Below are 21236 nucleotides of genomic sequence, written 5' to 3'. Positions count from 1 at the left end.
CTGCACAGAGTATGGACAATAAAAGCTGGAGCGAAAACAGAAAGAAACAAACCTAAAAGACAGGGGATAGTCAATTGGGGCCTATAATTCCCTGTGCTTAAAATGTAGAGCAGTTTTTGAAAAATCAGGCACGCCAAACCATTTTTAGAGATTATGGAGGATAAATTGCATCCCCGCTTCCAATAACACACTCTCAATCCACCACTAATTAGGAGAAATCATGTTAAAATGTGGTATCTCAAAAGGGAAAAAGTCTGCATTGAAAACTGCGTAATGGTTGCTTACTCATGACAAGACAGGATCATATCCGGACACTTCAGAAAGAGCGGTACTACATTGCTCAGAATCCGGAGAGTGGCATCTACCCAACCGGACTCAAGAATTCTTGTCATTAGCTTCACTCCTTGCTCCACGAATCTTTCAGGGCTGCAATTTAATTTTGACAGGCTCTCAACAAATCAAGACGATGTAGGTATATAGTATGAAGTGAGTTAAGGGGAGATGTATGTTTTTTATAGTTACATTAAAACTTTTTTTCGTATTTCACTGGTATTTAATTTTAAAATATCTATTTGACTTGTTGGTAATAGCCATTCAGTTATAAAGGTCACCAATAATTTGAAATTATGCATATTCTCGTTACCTTCTATTATAAATTTTAGTTCAAGATAGCAAACTGATAGCTTATCAGTAGAAGTAATAGAAATAATTAATTAATGTAAATAACAAAACAGCTGACCTGTGTCCAAGGGAGGTCATCGAAAAAGCTACATAGCTAGCAAGCAAGCCGTTGGTATCCAGTGCTCTCTGCACATTCAAAAAGACCGGGCAATGCTCTAGATCTGTATTTGCAGGATCAAATTTGGTAAAACACGACAGTGCATTGCCGAACCAAGATCCACTGTCTATTGGATAACAAACAAATCAAAATTAAAACTTCATAGATTAAAAAACCTTTATATATGCTGATGTTGATTTACCCCAATTCAAAAACTATTTGTTCATTAAGTTTATGTCAAAAAACATTCGAGCAACCTTAACCACAAGGGAATATTAATTCGGGACAGCTAATGAACAAAGAGACAAACCTTCTTTGATAAAAGGAGATACTTGTCAGAACAAAAGGCGCAAAATGCCCTTTTCAAAACTAAGAATTATATTCTTGTGACGCCTTACCATTAGGCCTGTTTTCATCGAGAGCCAGCAAAACATGGCGGTCCTGATCATCGTTCTCATCAGTATCAAAATCAAATGAATGCAGTTTCAGTGACAGTAGAACATCCCAGCACCATTTCAGGAATTCATCTTGTACTTTAGAGTATAGAATCTTGTTGATTGATTGGTAGGCTAATGCACTGACCTACAAACGTAAATGGAAGCTGTCTCAAAGAACACTCGTAGATTAAAAGGATTATTTCAACAACAGTGAATTAGGCTTGCTATCAAAACGATTAAGGTAACATCTTAATCGGTACAATTATGGTTACGGCTATGTGTGAATAGCAAAGTGAAACTTCTGCTAGAAGCCTGGGAAAACTCTAGCATGAATAACGTCTCAGAATGACAAGATAGATGAATCAAAATCAACCAACCTGACTTATCAAGTCATTGTTTTGATACTCCAAAGTCTTCAGCCCACCGGGGCCGTCTTGAACACACGAGCCAAAGATTTCGACTAGCATAACAGCCACCGAAAAGTGGTACTTCTGTGGTAGAAACAAGCCACCGCTTTCCTTGAGAGAAGCAGACAAATCTCTTGATGTCAACAGATCAAGAAAGAAGAGCCTATCAGTCTTGGGATACGACCATCAAAATATATTTAAAGAACCAAATTAACATTAAAAACAGTTTTTGAAATGTCTACAAGAGTTAGAAATTACGATTTTAGCAGATTTGAAGAAAAAGCTATGCAAGGGCCCATATTTCTAGAGCACTAGAGACGTTACACTACACGAGCTTCTGGTTCTCATAATACATCCAAGATCCATTCAATTTAAAGACATATCAATACATATTTTATTGAAGGAAATCATAAAATGAAAATAATACAGTCGACTCCTCTTATAGTCACTTGGCTTAAAGTCATTATACTGGTTACAGTTAGGCCCAAATATGCAAAACTATTCAAGTAAGCTCCGTTTACAGTCACAATCCGTTTACAGTCAAAATTTCTCAAGCAACATTTGATGGGACTATAACCGGAGTCTACTGTATAACATAATCATATATTTTATCATATCATAATTGACGGATGTACTTCATGGTTAAAAAGTATATTGAATCTTAAGGAAGGATGGTATGTTAATACCTGGTTAACGTCAAAGTTGATTTTTGAAAAAACAGTCCTTGCCATTTTACTTTTGATAGAATCAAGAGGGTGCTCTAATAACCACGATCTAAGCAGCTCCAGATCGGGCACTCTTGGGATCCAAACGTCAAATGGCAATGCTTTCAAAAGGTATACACAGCTCTGAAAATGAAACAATTCTCAATTTCTGCTGCCAGTTTCTTGGAAATGGGAGTTAACGAACTACTGGGCTACTTATCGAGACCAGAAGCATAGACATACAAATCAAGCTAGAAAAAACTTAATCACAAAAAAAGTTTAAATAAAAATGCGTAATTGTATGCATTTATTAAGAAGAATTTTGTCCATGCTAAAAAGAGAGGCTAGTGGGAAAAATGGAAAGCACAGAAGCACAAAAACGTTTGAACTGCATACAACTGCAACACGAAACTTGATTAAAATAAAGATGTAAAGTTTTCACCAATAAATAAAGTTATGGAACACACCATTTGAAGCTTTTCCATTAGCTGTCCAATATCATGTAGTAATGATGACATGACGAAAGGGTGCGCAGATGAAATCGCTGCCAACGAGTCGCGGCAATCCCGCTCGTTGAAATCTCTAATTTTTTCGTCACTATAAGTGATCTAAATGACAAGCAAAAAATTGGTTTGAAGTAATGTGATTCAAAAGAGTACAGCAATTTCAAAAACTGCAATTTCAAAAACTGCAGAAGAGATCGCAGATTTAAAGCATTATTGTGAGGAAATGAGGTTGTGAGGAAAGACTACCTTTCAGTGTCTTTTGTTACAACGAGGTAAGACTGAGACAGGACATATGATAAACGTAAGGCTCTTCATTGGCAGCATTGTAAATTGAGTGGAGTCAAACGTTGAGAAGTGGCCACTTTCCACAAAATAGGAGTTCGTGTGATTAAATCCAGTGCAAGAAGATGCAATACAGTGGTATTAAAGAACAACATTTGATTAGAAATTGAAAATTGCTTGGGAAAAGCAAACATTTTAAAACATAGGTAGGCCTTTTGTCTTACACTCTTCAGAGTATAAAACTTCAGAACATAGATTTAAAACTCGAAAACCTCGATCCAGAACTGGGTATATATATTTCCTAGCGTAGAGTTTTCGATCTATGCCCTGACTTTTTATACTCTAAAGAGTGTCAGACGAAAAGCTTAAGTATGTGCCATTTTTAAAAGAGTTTCGCAAAAGGATTTTGTTCGGTCAATTTTCTTCTAGCGTGGGCAATTTAGAAAATGGTGCTAGAGGAAAAGAAAATAAGACCTCAAAAGCGTTTTAGCCCCTGCAAACCCGACGTGAAATTAGGGGTATAGGCAGGATGTATTTGGTTTTTATGTAAATGGGTGTGGCATATAAATAGCTTTATGATAACAACCGTTTTATCTTCCAATAAATTTGGATATTGTCCCCGTTCTCATTTTACCCACCAATGGCAACAACATTGAGATAAATGACAGATTTTCTACACTTTTGATGCAAAAGAGGGGAACATCAGCATTCAGAAAAAGATATTACCGTTTGACTTTGACTGTTTTAATACATAATGGCTGCAGAAGAGACGTAATTGTTTATCTCTCTTGTAGTACCATGTGTAATCGTATTGCTAATGAAATTTGTGTTTTAGCAAAGTTTTATTCAAATTTAATGTTTTTTCGTGGTATCAACATAACAATTCTGTTGTTTAATTGTGTGCAGTCTTTTGCAATTTGTAACTGAAAAATTTACAGGTTCAAAGAGGATGATTGAATTATGAAGCGATGAATAGTTAAATTACCTCAACAATGCATTTCGCTGCACATTCAATAAATTCCTGGTCATCTGTAGAACGCGATATGGCCATAAAGGACAAAGATGTGATGAAAAACACCATTTCTCCAGACGCATTCGATGCGTTTCTCAGGAACTCAGAAGAATACGTTGTGTTTTGGCTATTTTGATTGACAGGTGTGCGTACAAGCCTGTTCAACAGCGACCACGCAGCGTTAGTAGATATTGCCTCGTAAGGCATCGCTGCCAAGAACTGCAAAGCACTGGTGCTAAAACGATTTCAAGATCGTCTTACATTATGAAGTTAATTCAAATAGATTAATTGTAAATTGGGGGAAGACGCTCACATATAAAATGCATCGCGGATGTGCCACTAAGCAGCAACCAGTTTTACGTGTCACAGTTTGTTGGAAATTGACTTTAAAAACAAATAAATTTCTTTGTGCAAAATTTCATAACAGCAACACCATTCCCTGACATCAGGCTCAAATAAATCTCAACTTAACCAAACACGAGAAAATGCTCGCTTGCAAAATATAAATTTGATGATCACAAAAATATGGAAGGAAAGAAAATAAAAATATTGGAGAAATCAGATATTACAGTTAACTACGTAAACTTATTCCAGATTTTAACTTATTGTTCAGTTTCACACATATTAGTTCCCCTCCTCAGCTGTTTTGGATCTATATTGTTTCCCATAATGCAAATTATACTGCAAGCTCTAGACATAGTATAATACAATTCTGCTAAGTTATGAAACAGCATTTAGTAGAATGGTTGTTTAGATAAAGAGCTCTGGTACGAAAATGAGTTGCCGAGCTAAGAGCCTGCCTTTTTGAAGACCAAAAGATATAAACGAGGCAAAACAGTGATATGTCACCTATATATCATTGGGTCAGAATCATAAGCAAATTAAAAACCTTTGTTTTAAGGAGACAAAAGGTCACGCGTAAAAAAACTTTCTGGAAAAGATTCAGTGACCAAGTCTACTACCTCGGTGCCAACTTAAAGTACTCGACACAACTTGCATTTTTAGAAATTCCTCTGCTAAAGGTAGTACAAAGACTCTTCAGAGACGATGTCATCAAATTCGACACCGTTTACAAGCATTAACCATTCGTTGTAGAAAACAAACAGCAAAAGGCAGTTTTAAGATTTTTCTTTGACTCCGTCCGGTATAAAAGACAAGACCAACCAAGAATCCTCCGATGCTACCCCCTCCCTTCCCTTCTCTCTCTTTCTCTTTATCTTCGAAAATAAGAAAGCCTCTTAGGAGTTCTTGTTAGGAGCTTGGCACGTGAAATCACCCCCAAGAACCAATCACGGCTCAAGACACTACCGTAAAAATATCTAGTCTTCATAGGCAAAATAAAAAACCAATGTTAGAGCACATTCATGTACCTCTGCGAGTTGAGTATCTGCTCCGAAGCTTTACCAAAAAACTGATCAAATTCCAACTGAAGCCTTTCAAGACTAAACTGTGGCACAACCGTCAAAAACTTCGGAATATCTTTGTCTGAATCGCCGCATATTTCCATTCTCCAGCTTCGATACGCACACCAGTGGTCAGATACGATTTGAACAATCCACCTAAAATATAGAATAGGTAAAGACCCGATTTAAAATCAGCCCAAAATATTTTCAGTTCAACGCTCAAACAATCAATGCGTCCTTGAAAATTAGACAAACTTTAAAATAGGTTTATTTGAAACGAATTTCGATACAGCGCTGCAAATTAAGTGATCGTGAACATTATTCGTGTGTAATGTGAACACTGAGTCATTGCCTGTTAAACGCTTAAGCAGGTTTAAGAGGCAAGAGTAAAATCTGTTCAAAATTGAAGCTGAGATTTTTGCTATCTCTGAAATTGGGAACTTGAACATAATGACATCTTGAAAAGCATGGTAAAATGTGAGAAATTATTCACCTTTTAGACGCTGTTCCGTTAAAGTCCAAAGTGCAAAAAAGTAAACACATATACCCTCAGTTTTTATAAGTATAACTTCAGTTTTGCCTCACCTCACCTGAGTATTCTTAAAAATATTTAATTTGACTCAAAAATTATCATTAAATCATTCCTAAGGGATAAAACTTGCAAATATAGGAAGGACAGAGAAAGAAGTTCAAATCTTTTTAGTGTGCTTAGAAATCTTAGACAATTAACGGGGAAGTCACGCTTGTCTTGTTTGTTCAAAAAACGTAGAGAAATAAAGTGGTCAAACGGGAAATTGAAATTTACAAACCCGACCCGCATTTTAACAAAAGAACATGATACACGACACACATACCTGATCATTCTGCTGATCCTCTTAACGAATTGGCGGTATCTCAGCATATTGTACGTGTCAAAGAGTTTTCCGAGCAGTTTTACGATGCATGACGTGAAAGATAACAGGTGTACAATGTCATTACTGGTTGAGTTCGTTACAGAATATCCTATTTCATCTAGCAGAAAAAAAATTACACACTTTAAATTTTCACTCGATAAGAAATGAAATACGATGCAGTTTTAATCAAAAGCGAGCTTAAAGTCACTATTTCCCGTGCGTTAATCGTTCAGAGATAACAATAGGCTTTGGAGCGCGTTTATGATCGAGAAAACATTGAGAATTGGATACTGAACAATAAATCTATTGTATAGTTCAGCCAATAGGAAATTTAGAGGGCCAGCGAAATTCGTCGGGACGTAGCGAGTAAATATTCTAATTCTGAACGGTATAAACTGCCGGATACCAAAACATGATGTTGTTCAAAGAATTATGACAACCTATAAAGACATGAATTGCACTGAAAGTCAAATAGCTTGTTCAAGGGACTCTGATATACAATTATCTAAAAAACAGTTGAATTTCGAGCCAAAAGTTAAAATCTCTAAAAAAATGTTGAATATACTTCTGATTGTGTTACCAATATTTGCCCCGGTTTTGTTGCCCTAAGGTTGCTGTGAAATGTTTTTAATAAAAGCAACGTATGTAGATTGATTATATGACATTTAGCGATAAAAAGTTGCAACAGAAGCAGAAAAAGCAGTGAAAAAGGGATAAGAAGTCGGTGAATTCAAAAGAGGCTCAGTGAAAACGCACCATGCCCTGTTTCCATTCTAAGTAAGTAGTGGAAAAGATTCTCGAATGGAAACTGCTCAAATATCGCGACAAGATCGTTTTCCAATAGCATGTGCCACGTGTCTTCAGGGTTCTCATCCTAAAAAGATCATAAGACTACATTATAACTCAACTATAATAAAATCACAGGTAAAAAATAGGGCGAATGGAGATAAAAAATACAAACAAGAGAAAATATATTTCCTTGACACAAACAAAGAAAACGAGATATGCAAAAATAGTTTACTCAAATGTAAAATAAACAACATCACAAAATATGATTTAGCTTTAAAGATTAAAAACAAAAGGAACATATGGCTTTCTTTTGATAGAATGATTTGGACATTCGGAATCATTCTAACAATCATAAGTTTTATTTAGGAGGGAAAAGAAACTTAGTTAATAAGAATTGCTTAGTTAATCGACTGATGATAGGAAGTTCCTAATTTATAGTATAGTGGAACTCGCATGTTAAGATCGTTTTTGCTGACGTCAAGTTGGTTTAATGCTACAAATGCCTCAAATGAAGAAGGCTAAAACCTAAGTACAAGACTAGAAAATCATCGCTCCTTTTTTATCATAACAAGAAGTCTTTTGTCTATAAACTAAGTATAACCCAAAATCTATCCCCAGATGGTCCACAAATCATCCAAAAGCTCAGTGTCAATGGCCAATATTAAATTTCATCATAAGATTCATAGATTAGCCAATTTTGGTCCCGAATTATGTCGGGTAGAGGGGACTATTATCTTCATATAAACAGGCCAAAAATAAAAAGGATATTTAACATTTTACATCATAACAAACAGGTTGACTCAGGTTTACAGATTCTTCCATGCTGATAATTTTCCTCTGTACAGATTGCTAACCAAAGTAATCATAAACTTAAAATATTACATTGAAGAAAAAAAATCTACTTTTAGAGAATGAGAAACAAATGTCAAGATTGAAAACTAGAATCAAGGAGAGCTATTAACTATTTTTGAACTACAGTTATGTAGAGTATTCAATACATTTGCATACATGTTGCGATAGATTCTTGTATGCAATTTAGCAATAAAAAAGCGTAACAACATAAATTTCAAATTCCCGGGAAAAGCTGGAGAAAGAATTAAAAAAATGGTAAAAGACGAAAATTGGAAAATTGAACAAGCATGTAAATAAAAGTAAAGAATACTGGAATACTTAAAGGCAACGAAAAGAAAAAATTACGATGTACTACAATAGACCGTAAATGAGAGTTAGTGTGTGGCTGGTTTAACGAAAGGCAGAATAAACAAAGATGTGATAACTGGTTTAGAAACCCACCTCCTCCCTGTCTTCATCTACTAGTGTCCAGCTCATACTTCTCATTGTTGTGGGCTTCATTAAATGCTTGTACTTCATAAGAAAACTAGACCTTTCTCTGAAAGAGATGTTTAAAACACTTGTGAATTACGGAATTATTCTGGTATTAGGAATTCTACTCTTAGTGATACATCTTACCAGGCAAGCGCACCTTGTTGGGTGATATATTTGATGGTAATTTCAGGTGATAATATGAATCAATTACAGTAGTGGTTCTGGTCAAGGATTTCATGCAGGATTTGAATGGAAAATTGAAGAATCTTTATAGTGTTAGAAAAAATTCAGATGAAAACCTGCAGGAATTTCCCCACTGCTGAATCTGAGTAGAATATGAATTAATATATTAAAAAAGAAAACATATTCAAAAAATCCTTTGGAACCAAAAAATTTCAAGATGGCGCGGAAACATAGGGTTCCAAAGTACAAAGAGTATAAACATTGGGTAACAACGAAAGGTTGGTAGAAAATTTATATCCAGATGCGGGTTGAGAGTTACGAGAGAGAAATGATGGCGTGCTTGATTGGTTCCTTGTTTTTGGCCAATCGGCGAGGTATCTTTAAATCAAAAATGGATAAAATTAAAGAGAGCAAAAGATGATCGGAGCGTGTGCAGCTTGGCAAGAGGTGCAAGGCTTTTAATTGACAATTTCCTGCAAACTAAGCCTGATTACTTGGTTCCCCTGTTATCAAGAAATGCATTACAAGGGGTGTTAAATTTGCAACAAAATAATAAAATGATTTTCAGGCAAACAATTGACATACTTGATAGGAAGTGCTACGGTTGCCAACATGACAACAAAATGATGGACAAGTGGCGAGTTCCAAACTTCGTTCGTGACGATTGACTGGAAATCTGGGAACTGGATGAAGCTGGCAATTGATACAATTGAGCCAGGAGGGCATCGAATAACATGATTGAGGATGAAGAAATGGTCAGGAAGCGCCCCCGCCCTTTGAAGGGTTGAAATCTAAAATAAAAAACAATTTTATAGAGTACCAGCGTTTACATACTTTTAAGGAGAAGATTTTCAAAAAGATTTCTGTGAATTTTATTTGTTTCATGCAAGATGCTTTTTAGTGTGCAAGTGAATTCAGGCAATTCTAATTTGTAAAAATATCCTAACACATAAACTTTTTTCAATTCATCACCCTCAGTTTTACAGAAGTTCGCCAAAAATCGTTCGTGAATTATAAAGTATGTTACGGGAACCCTTGGGGCCTTGTAGACCAAGAAAAACATGATAACACGATAGCACGATAGCAAGGTGTAGAAATGATACCTTTCTCGTTAACAAGGGAAGGCTGAGTTACATGCATCAGTTAAATAGATTTTTTTGCTTTTGGAAAAAAATTTAACTATTCAGCGAAGTCTCAAAAACATGGATATCGCGGGGGCCCTTTTGAACGAGGCCATTTAGTTATCGAATTAAGGTGCCCTAAACTGCATTGCACCACTGCCTTAGTATCACATAAATGCGGCCATGAGACAATAGAAAAAATAAACCGAGTAGAGAGATTTTATTGACTGCAGCATTAACATAATCTAAGATAGCCTTGCGTAGTCAAAATTTTGCTGCCTAAGGTGCTTGAAAGTGGAATGTTAACAAACATTTTCTTAGAAAGATACGTACAAGGCGTACAAGCCATGTATCAACATCTTTGCAAAATTCTTCTTCAACTGCACCTAGCCTTTTGAATGAGAAAAGTATGGTGATTGCATCCTGGAGGTCACACAACCTTTCAAGATCGTCCTTATGAAGGCGTCCTGGCAATGCCGCTACGAAGACAAGATTGAAAATCTCATTCAATAAAAGGTAAATAAACATAACAACACTGGGATAATCATTTGAAATAAGAAACGTCAACACACAACAGCTTGGGGTTAACAATGATAGCAAGTTAAGTTTCTGTGTGAAAATTAATGATGATTGTTTGGTTAAACCAGTGGAGTGGTAATTCGGTCGCATAATCTACGAAAAATATACACAATGACCATAGCCTGGAAATTTTCAGCGTTTAGATAAACGATCTATCTTTACCGTGATTGACAGATTGCGGAAACAACAGTTTCGTTGCTGTCCTTTTCGAGTTGCGGAAACGATGCGTGAACGACAGGACGATTAAACCGATGTTCCTTTTGAAATTTGTAAATAAAAGTAGGTAGCTCCTCGTGATGACTCTGTACCACATCTAAATTTATTGTGATGACACATCTAAATTTACTTTTACTTTTCTTGTAGCTTAATAATACTGAATAACGTATTTCAAAAGTTAGTATGTAAGTAAATTAGTCAAAAATGCTAAGAGTCTGATAATTTTGTGACGTTTAAAATGAAAAAGGTAATGACACATTGTTGAACACTGATACAATGACACAGCTTTTATTATTCTTAGAAACATAAAAAATTTTGTCTCCACGGAAATGTCATTTAAAAGAAAAGGGCTACAAAAAACCAGTCGGTCACGTGACTGCCCAGAACAAGATCTGAAGCATTGCCAAGGCAATGATTATTCAAAATGTATTGCCAAGGCAACATACAAATGTAATAGACCATCTCGGAGTTCGCGACGCCATGACACAAGTAGGGCAAAAGCCGCAAAAACTACAATGTTTGCCATATCATCAAGATTTGTAAATTCCTCTGTAGCTCAAAAGAGGTCCTTTTTTAATCAACGAAATTCAGATTTAAATTACATTTTCCTCTATGCTAAATAAGTTTCACGACCAAAATAATCGAAGAGCAGCCTCCATCAATCATAATTCTTCGCTGGTTTGTACGGCCTGAGCGACTTGAACGAGCTATAGAACATCAAACTTCCATCATTGCGTTACGAGCTCCGCGATGGTCTATAAGACAAGGCTACCTGATATCTGATCCTGGGTTGTAATACCCTTAAACAACGGGGAGCTGTCAATCATTTCATGTATATAGCATTCCACGCGAATCTTTGCAAGCTGGCTGTTATAAGATGACAGCTGGAAGTCCTATAAAACGATTTTGAACTTTCTAAAAAATTACAAACTTGCACGAAGTCAGAAACAGAAGCTACCAATTAATATGCTCTTATTAAAAGTCGAGTGCCAAGGAAAATCAAAGTTGCTTCAATTTGGGGCCATAACTTTTTAATCAGGTTAACTGATATTATTTATTTTGAACATTCAAAAAACTAAAAATACTGAAAAATGAAGCAGGCAGGATGGCAAAGTTTGAAGCTGTACTGTAACAACAACTTGGTCTTCAAATTAAGCCTATAACAGGGATAATACAGCAGCATAGCTGCACCAGTTCCCTGATCGGCACTGGTTCCTTTACCTTCTACAGAATCATATGCCCACTGTATGACAACTGTACGACCACTTTATTTAAAATCATGACTACTTAGATTATTCGCATGGGTTGAAATTCAAACCAAAATCTTGGAATAAAAGTTCTTATCAAACAAAGTCGATAAAATTTAATAGCATGTGTTTATTTGCCAAAAAAATTTTAATATTTTTCTAAAAATACTATGATTATGTGGATTCTTAAATTAATATTTTGATGTTACAGACAAAATGCTTGTTAACAATTAGATAGTTTCCTGAAAACAGCATATTTATATAACAGTGGATTATTTAAACGTGAAAATTTTTCATAAAATATCTTTCAAAGAAGAAAGGTACTTGAAATTGAGCTTGCCTCATGAACAAAGCTTCTTAAATCTTTCAAGTGTCTATTAATTGTTGATGCTTCTTGTTCGTTGAATTCAGCTATTTCATGGTGAACAGTTTCCTTAACAAGATTCCGATCTTGGCAAAAACCCTACAAAGGAATTTCAGAGAAAAGGACAAATGAGAGCAGAATCATTATGAAACCCCAGTAAAGAAGTATTAGAGGTAAACAGACTCTTGAAAGAAAGTTTCTTAATGAAAACTCTCAAAAATGGAGAGAGATAAGCAACGCATATCAAAGTGAAATTCAATTCAGAGCTATAGTCTGCAACATAGGCATAGCTTAAAAAACTAAGGCTAGCAAATTCATTCCTTATAACTTCCATTTATGAACATAGCTTATTTGCAAAATGAGAAACAATTTTATATAGCAAATGGGAATCAGGGGCGAAACTACTGGGGGGTATGGGGGGGTGCTGCACCCCCCCAATCATTAAAATAGCAGATTTTGTCGGGAAAATTTATGGCTGCCAGTGTATCTGTCCGGCAAATCTGGAAATTTTCTTTATGTCACACTTTTATTGCTACTTTTTGCCCTAGCTTGGTTTTTTAATTCATGGTCTTTTCCCCCATCTTTTTTCAATCTCCTCCCAGTTGGGAAAACAAAACAGAAACGAGGCTAGGAACAGCAACATATATACATTTCTGTTTTTTTGTCCACCGATCAGCGCTTTCGTCTCGAGCTCGACACGCACATGTTTATCTTCGCCTCGAGATGAAGTCTGAAGTATTGATCGACAGTGAAAGTATAGACGGAAAGTAAAGTGTGTTTGATGCGAGAAGGAAATGAACACTGTGCATACCCCCCCCCCCCCTACTTTTTGCAAACCAAGAGAGCTTTTTTCAAAATTCTTTGTTGTGATTTCTAAATTTTCCCTTGACAAGCCGCCGCCCCCCTTTCCATTCTGCCTCGGAGCCCATGGAACACTGACAGTTTTAGAAGCATCATAAATCAAAGCATGAAGAATATACCACCTCGGAATACGTTGTTGAGAAAAATCAATCAATACTTTCTTTTCCAAATGTATGAAACTTTCATCATACATTCATAAGGAGTTACACTTACAGTTCGAAAGTATTGCACCCTTCGCTAGAAAATGGTCATACAGACGCCAAAGTATTTTAACTAAAAAAATTCGAATAACCGTAACAAGTAACAGAAAGTTTTAATCAGTTCAAGCGGAAAATAATATAAAATTTATCAAGAAATTGTAGTTAAGATATCAATTGCAAAAAATATTCGAGTTTATTCTATTTCTGAACAAGCTTACGAAAACACAAAAATTGAGCTTTAATGTTAGGTGCACCTGTAAAATACCTCCAATAAAAAACTTTCCTTTGCTTGAGGGATTTTGTGATGGTGAATTTAAAGATACGTACTTTGTGCTTGGGTGTCTAAAAATGTTGAAATTGCTTCCGGAGCAACCGAAAATTGAAAATGAAACTCAGAAAATGCAACTGAAGCTTTTTTTTTTGTTGAAACAATGTAATCTGCGTAGCTGTTTCTAAATTCCGAAATTTCCTAGCTGTGTTTTGGTGTTCCACTTTGATAAAATTGAGAACCTATTTCAATCCCCTTTTTTGAATTGCTTTCTCAATAGCTATGTGATTTAGAAAGTGAAAATGTTTATAGCCAACACCAGACAAACTAGAGGCATATTTCTTGACTTTAAACAAACAGCCTGAGTCTAAAGTCCCTCTCTCGGGCTTCCCGATGATTCCAGCCCTTGAGGCGATGTGCTCTAAAAATGAAGTTTATGTATGACACGCCCTGTCATCAAGCATGCCACGCCCTTTCGTCGGGCATCTAAGCTTCATACCCCCCTAATGAAAATAGTGAAGTTTCGCCCCTGATGGGAATAAAAGAAAAAAGTCAGTGACAATTATAACCTAGATAAAGGGCTGCAGCCTTGATGCCACAGGAGTTTCTTTTGCCAGTCATTTAGGAACATACAGCACAGGTCAATGGATAGAAAAGAAGGGGATAAACATGGAGGAAAGACGACACAACAAATTTCTCTTCTTGAACATACACAGTACCAACCTCAAAAACTAATGTTTCCTTTTTCGTAATCCAAATGTTTTCACATGTGGAAGCGATGCCAGATCTTATGGCCTAAAAGTGCATTAGTTACAAATTTATGGTATGAAATACCTCAAAACACTTTCTTCTTACCATCAAGGTAAACACGAGTTTAATAATTTTGACCATGATAGAGGATGATTGCCTTTCCAACAATATTTGTTAAATTAAGTCCTTCAGGACAGTGGCAGACACTTTTTCAAATAATTCGAGAGGGCAAGCCTATTGTTCTAAACTATGATGCATTTTCCCAAGAACAAAAGAACATTGTATTCCAAAACATTAGAGGGTGACCACCCACTTCCAGGTGTCTGCCACTGTTTCAGGACCCGAGGGAAGAATTTGGGTATTATCTGCCCACGAATTTGGGTATTATCTGCCCATTTTAAATGAGCGATTACTGCCAATACTTGTAATCAAAACATTTGATGTAATGATCTATAATGTCAACAATAAAAAAATGATGTTTTGTTTTCATTAGAATCTTGACTTTTTAATTCATAATGCTTTGACTTTTAAAAACAGACAAAGGGAAAACATGTTAAGTTTCACCAGCTCAGTAAAACATAAAGGTAAAACTTGAAATCAATCAAAACCACTATTTAAGTTTTCACTTTTTTTAACTTCTTCTTCTAAGTATGAATGGCAATCAGATTCTGACTCAACTGAAAACTTATCTTTCTTGTCTCCCTTTCCTTCTCTTGTAGGAAGAAGTTTTTGACAGGGCAGTCAATAGCCGCTGTCGCAAGGGCGATGTTGAGGGAGATTGCCCACATGAAATGAAAAGGCCTGCATAATTACATAGATTCAATACAAACTGACAAATTTTTGAATTTCAAGTAGTGTTAAAAATTACTAATGTTATTTTGTTTTGTTTCAAAATATTTGGTGTGGATCTTAAGTTGCATTGAAATCTATTAACATACTCTTCCTCGAAAAATAATTCTCTTTGGAAATAATAACATACCTTGATTTGATCCATAATTTTCAATAAGTGAAGCCGGCATTTATAATGGGTGTTAACTAGATCATAAAACTCATGTGTATCCTTGACAACATTCTGAAAAAGAGTTCAAATTTCTCCAATTGGGTCAAATCATAGGGCATAAAGTTGCAACATGCAGGAAATTAGGCAAAGAAAAAAATTTCATAATATATCATAAAAATACAATATTGATTATATACAATATAATGGATCTGGGTATGCCCTGTTTGCCACCTCATAATTCCATGGTGAGAGATTTTTGTGCACCTACAGACAACCTAGTCTAAAAACATATCACATCTCTTGATAGGATGCATGAAATACCAGAATACAACAAAACCCTTTTCAAAAACTCCTTTAAATAAAATCTAAGGTCATATATTGATAAAAATAATTTTCCTCACCTGTAAAAATTGGTCAATGAATACCGTAATCTGCTCCAACTCAGGATTATAGTAAAACATTTTGAGCTGCTCCTCAGTAAATGGCCTGAGTTCTTCTACCATAATTGATGGCACTGGAATAATAGGCAGAGTTTCCTTAAGCTTAACATCTGGTAATTGTCTAACTCTAGAAGGTTCACTTATGGTAGATCCTTTATATGAAAGATCTTGTGCATAAACAGCAGAATTACTTTCACTGTTTTCTTCAATAAGGCTTTGTTCCGTAGGGTCAATTAAGGTGGTTGCCTCATTTAGGCTAATATCTTTCATGGAAGGACCCAATACAGCATGTTCATTGGCAGAGACAGCTACAACCTCATCAGATTTGTGGCCTGTTTCTATTTCCCCCAAAAGCTCTTTATTATAAGCACCATCCAACAGCTTTCCATTTTCAACTGTAACTTTTATTGATTCTTCAGCAATGTTGCTTTCAAATTGATTTGTATTGCTTTCAGTTGCAGAGCAAAGCCTTTCATCTGTTCTGTCTACATTTTTACTAGATTCTTCATGTACTTCTCTAGAAGCAGGGGGATTTATCTCTTCTGTGAGTTGGCCTTTGATGGCATCATCAACGGCCATTGAAGTAATCATGATATCATCATTCCCAATTTCTGCATTTTCTTTGGAAACATCATTTGGTGAAGATTCTGTATATTCCATAGAGGTAGCATTATCATTATTGGGCGATTCTTTGCGGAAATCCTTCCTATCATCAAATTCTGACTTTTCATCTTTGTGATCAGTATCTTCTGCAAAGCAAATGTTGTTACATTATCACATTGGATGAACTAAGAGCCTTATCACATGGGAACAGTTAAACTGGGTTGAAATTTACCCTAGATATATTATCACCTCTACTGCTGGAAAAATAAACAGGCCAAACCAACTAAAAATCATTTTGACCCATTTTGAAAAACTAAAATGACGAAGACTAAATTTTCCCCACCAATAAAGACTGGGGTGCATGTATCATAAATGCATGACAGATATGGACCCAGGTTAAGTACTATAAAGCGTACAGCTTTATGTTACCAAGGTTATAGTCAAGGCTAAATGTCAGTTGCTAATACACTAACAAACCTATCAAACTCATAACAAACCATACATAGGGTTAGGTTTAGGGTTCCTGTCTGAGAGGTATCTTTAATATATCTATGATTCTTGCTCAAAAGAACATAATATGGAAGATACTTGAAACTGTGGTTATTACGCAGATACTACACTGATAAGCTATGTCATTTCTGATAGCTGGTTTATTTGAGAGTGACTCTGTAGTGCTTAATAAACTACATCACAGTCATAAGAACAGACTATGACTACATCAAGGTTATTTCTGGGACCTAAATTCCAGTCAACAATTCTGCATTTAGTGGCTCACTTCTTTATGCACTTGAAGGTTTGTTTGGGGGTAAGGTCATGGCACACAGGAGCTGGAAGGGTGGGATGGGGGCTGTAGCCCCTCACTTTTTTGCTGAAGTATGACTTAAATGTTGTGGCATCAAGAATAATGGTTGAAAAACTACCATAAAAGCTTGCTAATTTGGCTAGAGCCCTCTTACCCCAAATGCACTTCTCGCGTCCCTACATGGTTAAGTAAAAAATAATGTTTATTGCAAAACAGTTTTAGTAGCTTGGGGACACATTTTTGTCGAGGGCACTAATGCACTAGCGTTTCTCTAGGAAACTGATCTTGTCCCAAGCCCTACCGGAATGGCTCTTCAATGCAACGCTAGTGCATTGGCGCCGGGTTTTCTATCTAGGCCAGAGGCCTAACTGATGTGGTTGTTATGTTATGGCTATGTTGACTTGGTATAAGAAGCCAAATTTAGTCAAAGGTAATTTCATAGGCAATGCACAAAGGATTGAGAACCAACCGTTGATTTCATCTACATGCCATTTTGCCGCTTGTACATCTTTGTTGCCTTTCTTTGCCTTTCTAACCTTTTTTCTTGTTTTCTCAGAGCGGATTGCTTCCGCCATTTTCTTTACATTGCGTCATCGGGCAATGTACTAGAATTCAAGCGATAATGATAATAATAATAATGACAACCCTGTCCCCATGCCTGAAATGAAACAATGAACCCGATTCATGACTATGCTACCCCTCAGGGAAAGAGACTCGTTGCCATCTTTTTAAGCCCTGGTTTTAAGAAATTGGAGAAGGTCGTTTATTCTTAATTTACTGTATACGAAAGCACTTTTCTATCGAAAATCTTCGAGGGGTAAGAGAAGATCCCACAAATAATGCAATTGTATCTCTAGCATAAGTTTTTGCAATTTTTTGCATGTTTTGTGACTTACTTGTTCCCGTGACTCTTCAATACTGGAGTCAAAATCATTTAGCAGCACACTCAGGGCACGCTTATGAACCCCATGGATTTCAACGAGGACTATTTTTACGCAAAACATCAAGACTTATGGACAGTGGTTAGAATTTGTCAGTATAAATGAGTTATAGAACAGGTTTGCCTTTTGAGGGTCAAGTATTTTTTTAAACTCTTGAAAAAACCTTAATCTTATTCTTTTGCTTTTGGCAGATAGCTTTAATGTGCTCATTATCTTAAGTTGGGTAGGTGAAGCCTAGAGAAGTTTCAGGAGCCGAGCGGAGAAACAGAGAAGAGGGGGCCAAGTACGGACCCCTGTATAACTCCTTTTGATAATGTTTTCCTACTACTAAAGCTACCCCATACACTGCCCCCTTTGCTTAAAGGAAGCACAATCTGTGTTTTCTAATTTTGGGGTTTCCGAAAAATTCTGAAATGCATTACAAGCTAAGGGCGTGGTCACAAAAGTATCCCTCGTCTTCAGCTTTATCTAAGTTTCTTAAAACCTCTTAGCGCCCTTGCCAATGTCTTGCAAGCAATAACAGGTGCCTATAAAATCATTAGCGTAACATATATTGATTCATTTTTCTGTTCTTTTCAAAAGTTTGTTATTTGTCAAATAATTCTGTCAACTCGAGCCCCCGCCATTTTGTATTTCTTGACGACATCACTGTATAAATGATTTATGGAAACCTACCAAGCCTTCGAAAAATACAAATTCCTGTACCCTACAATAAAGGAAATGTTTCAAGGACAATTCAAATGAAAATTTTGCTCCTTTCTATTTCACAAAAACATAGATAGTTAAATAGCCTAGAACTAAAGTGATTTTCCAATTTCTCTAGTTTCATTTTAAATTAGTCAATCCCCTTGTGACTTTGTAATCGTGCATCCTCATCTTCTGCATAACGTGCATCCTCATCTTCTGCATAACGTGCATCTTCATCTGCTGCGTAACGTGCATCTTCATCCTCTGCGTAACGTGCATCTTCATCTTTTTCCTTTGCTGGTTCCTTCTTTTCCTTGTTCACTGGTTCCTTCTTCTCCTCTTTCACTGGTTCCTTCTTTTCCTCTTTTGCAGGCTCTTTCTTCTCTTCTTTCACTGGTTCTCTCTTCTCCTCTTTCACTGGTTCCTTCTTTTCCTCTTTTGCAGGCTCCTTCCTCTCTTCTTTCACTGGCTCCTTCTTCTTCTCATTTTCTTCTTTCTCATCCTCTGCATAACGTGCATCTTCATATTTTTCCTTTGCTGGTTCCTTCTTCTCTTCTTTCACTGGTTCTCTCTTCTCCTCTTTCACTGGTTCCTTCTTTTCCGCCTTTACCGGTTCCTTCTTCTCTTCTTTTACTGGTTCCTTCTTTTTCTCATCCTTTTCGTTCTCATCCTCTGCGTAACGTGCATCCTCATCTTCTGAATAACGTGCATCTTCATCTTTTTCCTTTGCTGGTTCCTTCTTCTCCTCTTTCACTGGTTCCTTCTTTTCCTCCTTTGCCGGCTCTTTCTTTTCCTCTTTTGCAGGCTCTTTCTTTTCTTCTTTCATTGGTTCCTTCCTTTTCTCATCCTTTTCGTTCTCATCCTCTGCGTAACGTGCATCTTCATCCTCTGCGTAACGTGCATCTTCATCCTCTGCGTAACGTGCATCTTCATCTGCTGCATAACGTGCATCTTCATCTGCTGCATAACGTGCATCTTCATTATCTGTAAAACGTGAATCGTGAATTCCAGTCAGACAGTTTCAACTTTTTTTGAAACAAATTTCATGCAAATGATACATCTTTGTCAAATCTGTTATTTTACACTTTCTTTGCTTAACACAACAATTCTTTAATTGACACTTTTTTCTTTTGGTATGACAACCTGCATAAAGCTATTGGTATAACAACTTGCATACGGACATTCTACGATTACCCACGTCCAAGTTACTCAATAAAGTTGTCGGTAAGATGGATATGCTAACACATTCGTTATTTGATTCACATTAGTGCTTCAACTGCAGTCAGAGTTTTACAATTGTTCAACGTTTGTGTCTGACAAATACACGCTTAACGGTTTCCATCAATTCAATCAATTCAACGGAATCCTAGACCCTGTTTAAGCAAAATCGCATGTTTGCATGCCGAATAATTTTGCCAAATTAAAGAAAGCTCGATATTTTTCTACAGACAGTGAATTCCATTGGCAAATCACCGGTTGATTGCAACAGTGGCATATACGGCAGGGCCTTTTTTAACATACTAACCAAGGAGATAATTACCCCTGCAACCCCAGGGCCTTTCCATTGTTGTGAACAGTAGACTATTTTCCTCCTCTTTATATAAGCAAAGGCTTGTCCCCGTAGCTAATTTCCCTTCAAAATGGCTATGAAATACTAACCCTGTAACGATATACCAAAGAGCAATCGCCGCATCTGCAATGAAAATTGGTACTACAATCACTGCCAAAAGTCTTGGAACACTAACGTAGGTGTTCAAAGGCAAATTCAGCCATCTCCCTCTCCCCCTAGGAACAAAGTTGATTTACTTTAGAAAAATAAATGGGGTTATGGAGTATGATTTTTCTTGTAGCTTGTTTGGCATTATTTTTTACTTTCAACATCGTTTTGGGAGGAAAGGGGGACGGAAGTAGTAGTATTCGGGGAAAAAATGAAAACATAAAAGCACAGCGCAAAGTGTTGGGTGTTCCAAGTAATTTTGACAGCGATTGTAGTATGAATATGTTGTGTATGGCTTCAGACTTACCTTTCTTTACTGGAATTGCCAATGTAAGGCAAAAGAGACCCAAAAGAATAAAAATTGCTGCCTTCATGGTGGCAGACAGGATATCGCCAGTTCTCACAACAGTCTCCTGCTCCAACAAATGACAACTAACATTTAATCCTGATAGGAGCGAGTGTTGGATGAATCTTCCGGTCACATGATCACCTTCTAAATACGTAACAGTATTCTCTATTTATTTGCAAATTCTCTAAGAATGTTTTTTGTAATAAAAAATATTTGGGTTCAGTGAACATATAGAGCAAATTAGAGAGACGACTGCATGTAACAAAAGGGCTTCGAAAGTCTTCCTATCAACGCTCAAGAAAACAAAGCTACAATTGCTGCACGCAGCTTAGTAGGAACACTGACAAGATAAACTAGCATTCAGATAAACT

The 21236-nt window shown here is 36.4% G+C and overlaps 2 protein-coding genes across 2 annotated transcripts in view; both read right to left on the bottom strand.

Moving 5' to 3' along the window:
• Nucleotides 1-18720, bottom strand: part of LOC135691536 (ectopic P granules protein 5 homolog) — a 32652-nt gene extending 13932 nt beyond the window's left edge. Inside the window, exons 1-19 of the mRNA XM_089110817.1 lie at nucleotides 17641-18720; nucleotides 15728-16515; nucleotides 15306-15398; nucleotides 14300-14371; nucleotides 12224-12346; nucleotides 11409-11529; nucleotides 10175-10320; nucleotides 9306-9511; nucleotides 8505-8601; nucleotides 7179-7296; nucleotides 6384-6540; nucleotides 5497-5685; nucleotides 4100-4361; nucleotides 2794-2934; nucleotides 2309-2470; nucleotides 1593-1733; nucleotides 1177-1360; nucleotides 740-905; nucleotides 286-426 (exon numbers count right to left, since the gene is read on the bottom strand). Coding sequence (XP_088966943.1) covers nucleotides 286-426; nucleotides 740-905; nucleotides 1177-1360; nucleotides 1593-1733; nucleotides 2309-2470; nucleotides 2794-2934; nucleotides 4100-4361; nucleotides 5497-5685; nucleotides 6384-6540; nucleotides 7179-7296; nucleotides 8505-8601; nucleotides 9306-9511; nucleotides 10175-10320; nucleotides 11409-11529; nucleotides 12224-12346; nucleotides 14300-14371; nucleotides 15306-15398; nucleotides 15728-16515; nucleotides 17641-17746 — 3413 coding nt within the window. The 5' untranslated portion in view covers nucleotides 17747-18720. The remainder of the gene's footprint in view (nucleotides 1-285; nucleotides 427-739; nucleotides 906-1176; nucleotides 1361-1592; nucleotides 1734-2308; nucleotides 2471-2793; nucleotides 2935-4099; nucleotides 4362-5496; nucleotides 5686-6383; nucleotides 6541-7178; nucleotides 7297-8504; nucleotides 8602-9305; nucleotides 9512-10174; nucleotides 10321-11408; nucleotides 11530-12223; nucleotides 12347-14299; nucleotides 14372-15305; nucleotides 15399-15727; nucleotides 16516-17640) is intronic.
• Nucleotides 18721-18855: 135 nt separating this feature from the next.
• Nucleotides 18856-21018, bottom strand: LOC135687873 (uncharacterized). Its single transcript, XM_065204525.2, has 2 exons — nucleotides 20824-21018; nucleotides 18856-19783 (listed from the first exon to the last, which is right to left on the bottom strand). Exons 1-2 carry the CDS (start codon nucleotides 20888-20890, stop codon nucleotides 18948-18950), a joined length of 903 nt encoding a protein of 300 aa, XP_065060597.2. The 5' UTR covers nucleotides 20891-21018; the 3' UTR covers nucleotides 18856-18947.
• Between the last annotated feature and the right edge of the window lie 218 nt (nucleotides 21019-21236).

The sequence above is a fragment of the Rhopilema esculentum genome, chromosome 10 (genome assembly GCF_057945365.1).
Source record: "Rhopilema esculentum isolate cy_ngs chromosome 10, ASM5794536v1, whole genome shotgun sequence".
NCBI lineage: Eukaryota > Metazoa > Cnidaria > Scyphozoa > Rhizostomeae > Rhizostomatidae > Rhopilema > Rhopilema esculentum.
The sequence above is the reverse complement of the archived record's forward strand: the minus strand, read 5'-3'. Positions and strand labels throughout refer to the sequence as shown.

Coding starts and splice junctions, on each gene's coding strand:
- LOC135687873 (XM_065204525.2), bottom strand. CDS start 20,890: ATGAAGGCAGCAATTTTTATTCTTTTGGGTCTCTTTTGCCTTACATTG. Junction 19,784..20,823: donor GGCAATTCCAGTAAAGAAAG/GTAAGTCTGAAG, acceptor CACGTTTTACAG/ATAATGAAGATGCACGTTAT.